Source organism: Phodopus roborovskii, unplaced genomic scaffold, assembly GCF_943737965.1.
Source record: "Phodopus roborovskii unplaced genomic scaffold, PHOROB, whole genome shotgun sequence".
NCBI classification, from domain to species: Eukaryota; Metazoa; Chordata; class Mammalia; order Rodentia; family Cricetidae; genus Phodopus; species Phodopus roborovskii.
The window spans coordinates 38714520-38726888 of record NW_026126410.1 but is presented as its reverse complement, the minus strand read 5'-3'; the positions used below and the strand labels follow the sequence as shown (position 1 = coordinate 38726888).

The following is a 12369-nucleotide window of genomic DNA, read 5'->3' as shown; positions in this document are numbered from 1 at the left end:
CAGAATGTCAACAGTGCACATGAAAGTAAGGATAGCCAGAATTTCACCTGCCCTGAGGTGACCAGCTTCTCAGCAAAGCCACTGAGAACCTACACTAAGTCCTGAACACTAGTGCCCTCTCTTAGAATTAAACTGAGTCAAGTGTTTTAAGGAAAAATTAACAGAGTGAAGTATCCAAAAGCATAAGATTCACAAACATGGAACCACTGCAAAGCTTTTTGAGTGGACAGCCAAAAAAATACAATCTCACAAGAAAACTACCTTAAAATACACTTCCAAAGTCAGAAGGATAATCCCCAGTATGGTGGCACATTTGACAATAATACAGTTTAAATGTGAAAGTTAAGGCACAGGAAATTTAATTAGGCAGGGAGGTTTTGTGGCAAGAAATTCCAAACAACAGATATGAATGTTTATAACAGCAAATAAATTAATTATGAGTCACAAATGTGAGGAAAAAAACAATAGTATCCAAGAAACTACTGAAATCGAAATTCTACTCTTGAAATCATATTGTTGGGACCTAACATTTTTATTACATTTCAGTATTTCAAAACTGTTAATAACCCACACACACTAAAATGTATCCCTTTTGAAAGTCAATACAGTGTGTTCCACATGAAACAATCAAGGTTTTATTCCAGCATCAACATTTGGACACTGGTAGAGTTTGAAATAATTTACTTTTCAGTTTCAATATTCTAGTGAATAGAAATTTACATCTGACAGTAAATACATACTTTGGGAAAACAAATCTACTCTTGATTATTAAATGTGCTAATCATTTCTAATGTTACTATTACTCATCTATACTTATCCTTAAAAAATGTTCTTAGAAGGATGGTCTCCAAGATTATACACAAATCAGCATCTCCCATGTATTTCCCAACATACAACTTTCTTCCAGGTAACATTTTAACTTTCCCATGAAAATACAAAGTTGGTTAGATTCCAAAAGTATGCTTAGTGTTATTCTGCAGCAAAATATTCTGGATATTTGAATTTATAATGAGATAATCTACCTTTGAGAAACAACCTGCTGTGTTTGATGATACCAAGAAATATAAGGCAGCTAGGTTACTAGGGTAGGCACTGCGAAAGACCTATTTATGGAAACGCAGTCAACTCTTGCTCACTATCAGCCATATTGATCTGTGATAGCCATCTACTGTTGGTTTATCTGTCTTCTGACTCCTCTGCTTTCAAAATGAACTTAACGCAGGCTTGAATGATGATAATGTTTAAAAAATGTATCCTTCACAAGGCATCTGCCTAGAAGCCAGGCATGCATTAATGTTCGCAGAGTGCAGTGCAACATCCACCTATGCTTCCTTTAAAATATCATAACCATCAACCCTCAAGGATGCAAACTAATTTGTAGATGAGATGAGTTTTGCTTCACGCACATATTATTAAGGTGATAAAATTGGGAGGAAGGGCTTTTTACTAGAAAAATGTCTATGTTAGCCTAGAAAAGACCGAAAGATGATCAAAGGAGCTGAAACTGAATAAATTAAGGACACTGATTGTTGGAGAAGATGTAACAATCATAAGATTTGGTCCTTTCCCTCACCATCTTTACAGGTATCATAAGCAAAAGCAAGATGTAAGCCTTCTCGAAGCTGTGGGAATAATGTACTGGAGGGAAACAGGGCAAAGGAGTGTTCCTGCTCTCAGGAATCTACAGTCAAAATCTGTGTGTGTGTGTGTGTGTGTGTGTGTGTGTGTGTGTGTGTTGTGGGGTAACTGGACCAGCATTAAGAATTCAAGCAAGGAGATGCAGCAAGTTGAACCAAGATGAGTAGCACCCATCTAATTTTGAACAATACATGCAAAAATAGATTTGCAAAGACTTAAAAACACACATGTGTGTCTAGCATGATTCACATCACCATCTGTCGCTTATGAATCAAAGCCAAATATTTAAGAAGACCTGAAGAATAATTTTATTTTACTTCAAGAATTGCTAATATTATCTATTGAACATTCTCAATCATTCAGGAAATTATTCAGTATTAAATAGAAAACTTATTATGGTTGACCTTCTTGACATTGGAGACCTCACTGGCTTTTTCCTGTAGTAAATGTCTGAAACACTTGCTCATCCCAGCAGGAATGCATCTGATGAAGCTCTAGCTCTGGAAATGGTTGGATTGAGGTCTTTTGAGGGTAAGCAGGGTAACATGAAGTCACAGAAATAGGATCTTATGGAATCACCAACCTTGCAAAATGTAGGGTGAAGACAAATCTAGAACATGAGTGTATAGCTGCTTCTCCAGAGTGAAACATGAACAGAGATAAATTGGCAGGGCTCATAAGAAAACATAAGATTCACAAAGTCCTTCCTATGGTTTACAGAATAAAGATAAAACTCTTCAATGAGGTAACTACCTGAAAATTGTATGGGGATTCTGTTAATACATCTTCTATTAGTCATTCATCTGTGCTGGGGTGGATTTTTCAGTGAAGCAGGTGCCTAAGAGTCAGAGATACTTCTATTAAGTAAACACATTGATTTGCTAAGCTTGTCTTAGATGAAATCACTCATTCATTCTGTCATGGGGGTGGATATAAATACCTCCCAGGAAAGGTCAGATGGCAAATGACCATGTGAAGGAAGAGACAGCTAGATGGGAGTATCTGGAACTAGGAAGAGTGGTCCTTACCAGCAACCAAGTATGCAGAATTTCCCAACTTCTAGAAAACATGAAAAGAAGTCTATTGTCTGTCCTGACGCTCTTTGCTATCTTGTTTTGACCACTGCCTAAGCTTACCAAGAGTCTTTTTGTATTCTGATTAATGGAGTTTCCCCGAAGCCAGTGAGGAATACCCACAAAATAGAGACATGGTATATTCTTAGGTCTTGAATCAGGTATAACTAATGCCATTCAGTATTCTACTCAATTTGTAATGTAATCAATAGATACTTTGTTAAAATGCTATATGTTCCCTGCCATTCATCTAGTATTCTGGTACCCAACAGCCACACACTGCAACACCTGGAACCCTATTGTGTCCCCATATTTAAAAACCAGTATACATGTATAGCTTGCTTCCAGACAGGATTATGAGAGTTCCCACATGCTGGTAGTTCCACTAGAAACTGTTGAGCAGGATATGCAAAGTCCAGAATGATTATCTCATCTTGGGTTACCTTCCTGATGTCTTGTAAGAAACATAGAAGCATGCTTATTCTTTCTAAATGACCTGTTGAATCCACTCTCAAAGACATATCAGCAATAAACACATAGGTAGCAACACTCTGCTATTCAGCAGTAAAATTGAAATCACTCCTACAGTATGTGAGCATCCTCATTACCATGTTGAACCTTAATAAACTGGTAGAGTATACTAGTTTTTTTTCTAAATACTAAGAAGAAAAATAAAGAGTGATGTGCAATAAATAGAATTGAGTGAGCATGAAGGATACTGAGAGAGTGTGTGACCATAGCTTAGCATCTTCTTTGGATCAGAGCCCACCTGAAAAGCTACAATGAGAAATGCCTGAGATTACTTCCTGCTATTTACAATCAAGTAGATGTCACTGAAGGGTGTTCTGAAGAGCCATGAGCACAACAAAACTGACTAGCGATATCAGATATGTTGCTTTAAAATAAAATGTATCATTTTCAATTGAGAGAATATGAGCATATACATGTAAAAACTAATGTGCTATGAAAGCTCAAAAATGACTTAGTTTTTATTTCCTCCAACACCCTGTTTAAAGAAATCCAGTGCTTTTAGGCTGCCATCTTCTGTGTACAAACCGGGATACTGTATAAGACAGTTTGTCAGGCTACAGGAAAGACAGGTAAATTTATCTTGCTACACTGTGGGAAGCAGAGAGTATGTACACAATGCTAAGAGGCCCTGTGGCTAGTATATTTTAAGAGAGAGTATACACAGAGGAAAGAAAGTAAGTCAGAGACCTGATAGAAAATAAGGTTGTACCAACATCTACATTTTTAAAAACTAATTTAGAACCGGAAAGTTGTAACCTTTCAAGTAGAAAAATAACCCCTCATCTAGAAGGGGAGATAGTCTTTCTTTGCTCTGAAGGGACACACCCAGAACATGTTGTTTGCTCCTCTGGGGGCTTCTTACTTACCTAAAGCTTAATTCTGTCAAGTTTAGTGAACATGCTTTAAGCTGTTCATTCATTCTTTGACAGTTCTTAAAATGTCTTCCCTTTTTACCCAAGCACCAAGCTCAGCATTCGCCAAAACACACCTAGTCTGGTGTGTCCATATATAAACCTACTGAGCAAGGGGTGTCTCCTGTCAATTACACAAACTATCTTTCCACTCCTTCCTTTCTATCTAGTATCCACAAGTGCAAGGTACGATCACCCCTTGTACAGTTCTAAGTTCTCAAGCGGGCAAAATGGTGTCATTCTACAAATTATCTACAAATTATGCACCTGAGTTGCAGAATGGACTTCAGATTTATAAGGGAAATAGATCAATATGCCTGAAATAAACATCAACAAAAACATGTTCTCTCCAATCCTTAAAATCTTGCCACTTGCTAAGTAATAATACTCAGCAGGGAATAATAATGCCCCTTCCTTATTTCCTTCAAAGATTTGGAAAATGCACAACAAATTAAGGTTTTGTGACTTCTTCCAATTGATAGTCTACCACTAGAGTGATAATAATCTCTGCAATTCTATTCAAAGTATTTTTTAAAGAAATATACTTTAAAAATAAGAAGCCAAAACACAGTTCACACTTCTAAAACTGTTCTGATAAAGTCTCATTGGCACCAGACATAGCAACCCTCTGGGAGAGAAAACTTCTAGAGATAGCTTGACAGATTTCACAGCTGAGGAACATTGAGGATTTATGCTATCCCCTTTGAGAGTACCAAAATTCTTGATTCAATTTAACATAACTTCAAATTTTTGAAGTAGTATAAAGAACTAACAAGTATATTAACATTGAGGTTCCTTCCTTTGTGCAATACCCAATGTTCTCCCATACAGCAATCATTAAAGTCATTAATGAAGTGGGAATGTTGTAATTGTTTTTGTAATGGAGCTCAAACACTATTATACAGGCAAAAAAATACTATTATCCCAACTCATAAAAATTACCATATTTGGAGAACACCGGGAGTTCAAAAATAACCTATTTTGATCTTAAATGTTTCCCATAGTTTTCACATTAATTACCTTATCACGTCCACAAACCCTGGAAAGTTTCATTTCAATAAGCAAATGGCAAAACAGGCCCATAGGTAAGGTGAACAGAAGTCCCCAATGCTGCCATCATAGATCACTGAACTTGTGGAACTACATATTTTTTTTTTCCAGTAAGGTTACAGTGGTCAGTATTCAAAATTAACCCAAAGGGAATAACAACAAAACCTCATGAAGGTTCATGAACTGGTTTAGACAATACAAGCAAAGTTGTATATCTGGGTTGTAAGGATTAGCATATTTACTATGTGCCAATCACCACCTAAATAAATTCCCAAATGGGCTAATTCTGGTAAAAGGTATACTATGTATATCCAGGGAAAAGGGCACACATCTCTGGAGGAAAATGATAAATGTAAGTAAAAAATGTGTTTCTCCTTAGATCAGTGCCAAACTACTTCCCCAGTGAACTTGAAACTGACAGACAGAAGTCTATGAAACAATATGAAGGAAAATGCAGGAATTCGTATGTCCCCTAGACTTACAATGACAATAACAACCCGCTCCACTGGGGCCAACTTTTAAGGTGTCTTCTCAACAGCCACTCCATTGCTTTATTTCTCACCAAGACACAAAATCAGTTGAGTTATATGATGTTTTCTTTCATAAAAGCCAACGGTCACGGTTTAGAACCATGCCCCACAAAGAAAAGTTAATGGAACGAGGCAAATAGCTGTAAGACATAGATAAGGAAAAGATAATTACTACAAGTAAACAATTTAAATAACTAAAGGGCAATAGAGAAAAGGAGAAGGTAGGAATATGGGATTCCCCAAAGAAAAGTATACAAGCTGGTGAAATGTTTAACCTTAATATTTTTAAAAGAAGCAAACTACATGACAGGAAAATTGCTTTTATAATTACAATTGCTGCCATCATTATGAGAAAACAATTTTACTTTTGCTGTGGTCAAATATAAAGGATACAACTTGTTTGGAAGACACTATATCAACATATACATAATTCACAATCAGTCTCCTTAGGACTCCAGAGCAATGCTCTGTATCGATGAGGGCTTTTGTTTGGTTTGGTTTGGTTTGGTTTGGTTTGGTTTGGAGGCAGAGGGTTGGATTATAGCTCTTTTTTTATTTGGAGAATTTGGTTTACTGTTGAAGAATTGTTCTTTCTGGAAGTTAAGTAATTCTATGTTGAAGATAATGACTACTATGTTACTATAATATTTGAAGGACCAAATAAAATATCTGATAAAGAATAAAATTTATTATAAGAAGTGAAAATTTTTAGATTGAACATTCATGCTCAGAGTCACATAAAACATATTTCTTTTTAATGATTTTTTTTCTTAACTCTGCCCATGATTGTTCCTATTAGCCCTGAGACATTAAACACCATTCAGACTCTAACTCCACTGAGGTGAAATATACTCTTGATAATAGCTATCTTGGGTCAGCATTTATACGTGGTTTGGGAAGTTAGCCTGTGACACACCTTTTCCTGGTCAATGTTTTTTTTTTTTTTTTTTTTTTTTTTTTTGCTTACAAAGCCATCCAATTAATTAGTTAAAAAATAATGTGGAGAGTAAGAAAGAAAGTTACTTTCAAGTTCTCCATTCATAACTCAATAGAAAGTCCTAGATCATCCTCACTACAAATGAGCAGGGCAGTAGCCCTGACGATTCCTCATATGGTGACAAAACAGCATGAAATATTTAAAGAACTCAGCTACTAAATGAAATGCTGAGGGTGCTTCAATGACCTGAATTCTCTGAAGCATAATTCTATATAGACCATGCCAACAGGGAACCCTTGTTTTTTACTTCTGATGCTTCCTTTCAGGTGAAGGGAACTTAATTAATGAAACACTTCCGGCCCCTTTCCAAACTTCCACTATCTCTCTCTACCTCTGAAGAACACAGGAATCGGTGACCTTGTTTCTTCCTTCTTCCTCTGGGGAAAAAAAAAAAAAAACCCTGTTGACAGAGACCAAGTCTAGTCTATAGCAGCTCAGATGCAGCTGAATCTCCAACAGCAGGAAGAAAGAAGATGGACCAAGGACTTAGAATGTGACTCAGTGGTCACACAAAGCTATGTTTGGTCCCTTGAGGAGATTCCTTCATCTTTCCACTTCTAATTTCCCAGCTTTCCCAGAACATCAGAGAGGGGTTACTTATGTGGCTCCTTAAAGACAACAGTAATCAACATTTCAGTGTATTTCATGATTTTCAGACAAACTATATATTTTGTAATAATGGTACACATGTAAACGAGAAGAGGTATTTCAGTAGAAATGAAGAGTTTCCTGAACCAACAGAATTATATGTAACAGCTACAAAAATGTATTTTAACCAACACACATTTTTAAAATCTAATTTCTAATATCAGTTGTGGTAACCACAATTATTAAATGAATAAAACAATACAAATGAGGAAATACGAGCCCTTACCTCTGGAGGATAACCATACTTACTAACCTTAATAACATGGACAACAGTCTTTCTAGAGTTAATGCTACTATCACTTTCAGAAAGAAGTGTGTTCATGTCACTCAAAACTTGTAGAAAATTTTGACACACATATACCTATATTGATTTAGCCAAATATAATTGGCTTACCTACTTTGCTCAAAAACAAACAAACAAAAACTAAAGTCAGCAATGCCTCTCACAAGAGGATGTACTTTACTCTGAAAACATAACTGGCACTTCTCACAACAAAACACAAATTTGAATATCAATAACCATTCAAAATGTTTCCTTCACTGAAGATAAATTAGTCTGCTGTCATGGGGGTCACGTTCTGTAACAAATCCTACTACCAGTCAAAGCTAGTGACCATAAAATTTATGCTACACAAGGTCACAGCAGCATCAACTTTGGAGAATTCAGCAATACCAAAGGAGGAAGGCACCCTCAAGCCCAGAGAAACTGAAGTCCATGTCTGTCTTCATTGTAGATCCCTAGGATGAGGGAATGCGTGAAAATGACCACTGATCTTCAAAACGGCACCAATGCACACTCTCAGTTCTGTTTCCACTGACATCAGCTAAACAGGGATGCCAGTTCCTTTCTGAACAGTTTTTGCTGCTTATGTTTCCTTTTATTATTCCCTTAAAATGAGTTTTCTGCTGAGGATAAAGTTATCTGTCTTTAAATTGAGCAGCTGTTTAATATCTGACCTCACAGAGTGATGCTGATTAAACAGTCTGTAATAGTCTCCGTACATTAATCATTGTAGAAAATTTGATCTTTATCAAGAAGCTGACATAACAATAATAAAGAATATCAAAGTCTTGAAATTTCTGATTACTGAGATATGACAAGCATTTAAAGAAATAGCACTGGGAAATATAGCTTAATTTCCTCTACCTTAATGGTTATATATTTCAATTAAAAAAAGGAAACATGCATTTCAAGGGAGAACATTTTTCATTTGACATGTCAACCTACATAATAAAATATTACAATGATGTATGTATACAAAATAGTACTACAACAATGTCTAATCTTAGAGAGGATGGGAAACATTTAATGTCAATAATCTATTTCATAGCACACATCTTGATAACTATAAATTTACAAGTCATTTAGTCACATATTTTACATTCTAACCAACATTTTGAGATAGTCTACCTTACTTTACCCATATTACAGATAAATAATCTGGGCCTGATGACCATATAAATCGTCGGGGCCAAGCAGCTAAAATACATGAGTTGGCATTCACTCAAAGCCAATGTTCTATCCATTGGGAGAGATGCAAGACAGCATTACATTCTTTAAATTCACTTTTCTAATAACTTTTACTGCAAATCATACATATACAGAAAAACTGGGTCATGCCCTACTATCCATGTGTCGTTGTTGTATCAATTTCAAATGTTGGGATGTACTGTCATATGAAATATCTGTTAACTTATAAGTTTAGCATTCAGCAAACAGGAAAATGGGTGGATGCACATGTAAGACAGAAGTTTCTAGGAATCACTGTCTCATTTATTTGGTCATTAATTGTAACTTGTCAATAAAAATAACTGATACAGAATGTAACTTCTATATCCTAATGTTAGTGAACCATGTCCTACAAATCAATTAACTAAGACAAAGTCCTTGAAATCACTTCAACTGTCATGTGATTAAAAGATGAAGAACTGGAGTTATCATTATCCTATATTTTGTTATGAGTCATAATTTAATGGACTAAAATCACAAAATGAGAAAATATTTCTATGAGTTTCCTGTGTTAGAGGTACTGTTTGTGAACATAATTGGATTCATTAAACCTAACCAGGCAGTTTATTAATCAGTAGGCTGGATTGGCAGACAATGTTATGGAAACTATTTATGTATGACATGTTTAATATTTTATAGTCATATAAAAATCTGCTACTTTGGCATGTAATCAGATAAACTTGAAGCGAGCAACAAAAACTGTGAACTGTTTCACTGAAATTAACTTTTGACACACAATAGCACATACCTCATGAAGCCAATGAAGGACTTCACTTTTGGAACATGGTCAGTGACAACCCTCTTGGAATCCAGTGGGAGAATTTGGATTTAAAGATTATTTACTCATAAGCTAGTCAACAGAAACCCATTGTGTGACACCTTCAACCAAACTACTGGCTTAAAAAAATATCTGAACAGTGTATGCTTGGATTTTATTCATAGTATGAATTTGAGCTTAAATATGGCCAACTATGTGGGATGTTTTCAAAGTGAAAATTATGCCAGCAAGTGCAATGCAAGCCTCACTTTTCTTTAAAAATGACAGCAACATTCATGAAAAAAGAAAACCAACAAGAAGGATGTGTCCATATTCTATTCAAAATGAAGGGAGCAAGGGATTCATTCTGGAGAAGTCTGAGATAGGTTTCCTATTTTGCTTTCAGTTGGCTTGTTACAACTAGATATACTGATACATACAAAGAATGTATGGTTTTATAGACAAATTATTATGAATCATTTCCAATTTAAAAGTGATGGCTTTCCTTTATAAGAGGAAGCTGACAAAATATAAGAGAACTGTGCAAAACTCTCCACCAGTTCCACATATGTGCTCAGCATAAAGAGTTGTATACATTTTATTATGTGCACGAAGAGATACTTGGAGAATGGTCTAAGTTCATTTTTCAATTTTACAGCCCATTATGAAAATGATATTATTCTTAGAAAATATTTAACTAAACTACAAACTGCCCTTTCCAACTAATATTATTTGATTTTCATTTTTTCCCTCTCTGTGATGAACTACTGAACTGCAAGGAAGAACTGATGACTTCTATTGTATTGTGAAAGATGTGAAGTAGCTGGTAATGCTGTAATTTGACTGTGTGTGACTTTTAGTACAAACAATGCAAACACTAGTGACAACTATAATAACTGGGTTTTAGAACTGCACAAACACACAAAATTAAATAACCTCGTTCAACAAGACTGAGACAATTTTATTACAACAACAATCTCACGTACTTGCTATAACTCCCATTCAGTTAGGTACTATCATAAAAGCCTCGTGCACACTACATGGAGGTTTCTCCCATGCCCAGCAGCTGTGTCAATTAGTCTCTAAGAATCATGGTTGAAACTGAAACGCTAGACTTGACAGAAAAGGGAAGGAGGGAGAAACGCATTCCCTCTTCATCCAAGTCACGCTTCTGAGAGAAATTTCACATTAATATAATGCAAGGGCTGCAACAGTGTGATTAGGATGCCCCTGTAAAGTTTCCGAAATGTGAATAAAGGTGAAAGTAAAAAAGAACCACAGTGCTCCCTTAACTTGAACAGTGTAGCCTCTGGTGGTAGAGCGCTCACCACACTCATTTATTATTAGTATAATTACAAAATTTCAGCAACTAATTCTGAACATAACCATCTTCAGTCAAGCCCTGAGATCTTGTGACCTACACACCAGTAAGAATACTTGTTCAACATTAACAATGGATTCTGTTTGGCACAGAGAAACACTAAAAGGAAGCGGCATCCGGTAGTTGAAAGCAGCTATTCCATACACTAGGATTCTTGCCCCTATTGGTCATACTCTCCATAAATAGAATACCCAAATCGTGCACAGATCTATTTTGACAATCTAAAAGGAGTCATATCAAACATTCTATCAGGGGATTTTTAGTGGTGTGGCTGGGAAGCCATCTATTTATGTAGATTTGTGCCCACCAGCAGACATCAACTAAACTACCATCAGTGGAAGAAGAGCGCACAATGAGGTAACTCATGGGCAGTGGCAGCACCCCCCCCCCATTTTCAAGGAAGTCAATGCAGAAAATTCCCAGTATCTTAACATATCAGTCACACAGTTCCTAAAAGTGAACAGTCCATCAAGCTTATCAGGCCTGATTTTTGCTCGTTATAGATCTCTTTTCTAAGCCAACGTATTTGTTTGAGAACATTATGCATGCACATTTATAAAGCCTTGCAGAGATAAAGCACATCAGATCAGTTCAACTAAGGGAGATACAAACCCCCTTGTATGCATAGCTTCCTCCCCCCACCCCCACCCCCCACCCCGTTACCCTCTTCTTCCACACCCTTCATTACCACCGTGTTTACAGTGATACACAACTTTGGGCATTGGGAAATAAGTGGCTCTTTGTGGAAAATACAGAGATGCACACCCCCTAAGAGCCCAAGTCTGTTTTCAGACCCTCAACCTCAAACCAAGGAGGCTGCACCTCCTTCCTGGCGACTTTATTCTGAACACAGTGGCTCAAACCTGCTGAGTAGCAATCGATGAAAACACATTACACACCAGAAGAAGAGGAAGGTCGGGTAGGAGGAGAGCGAAACGCAGCTTTGCTTTCAGCCATTAATTACCAATCACCCAAATATCGCTACGCGTATCTCCCAAGCACAAGCACCCTTGCCAAACCTGGCTGACAGGCAGCGCTTTCCAGAGCCTCGCTATCTATTGTCAGGGCAGAGAAGCCCCAGAAGCCAGTGAATCCCTCTGAAAATGCGTCCTCGGAAACGCTAAATATAGACCAAAGGGGTCTGGGTCTGGCGAGCAGCGGGAGACTGAAGAAATGGCCATGGACACATATGACCAAGTCTTTCCATTTTGTTCTAGCCAAACATCGTAATGACATTGAACATAAGGGCAAAAGACTGGAAGGAAGTCTTCCCCACCCCCACCCCCTCTTCTCCCTTATATTAGGGACGTCATGAAAGCAAGCGGGTAGCTCTGGAGGGTGGC

The 12369-nt window shown here is 36.8% G+C and overlaps 1 protein-coding gene across 1 annotated transcript in view; it reads right to left on the bottom strand.

Annotated features, from left to right (window-relative positions):
• The window catches only part of Ctnnd2 (catenin delta 2), a 791514-nt gene extending 779467 nt beyond the window's left edge, over nt 1–12047 (bottom strand). The window contains exon 1 of the mRNA XM_051182606.1: nt 11926–12047. Coding sequence (XP_051038563.1) covers nt 11926–11983 — 58 coding nt within the window. The 5' untranslated portion in view covers nt 11984–12047. The remainder of the gene's footprint in view (nt 1–11925) is intronic.
• Between the last annotated feature and the right edge of the window lie 322 nt (nt 12048–12369).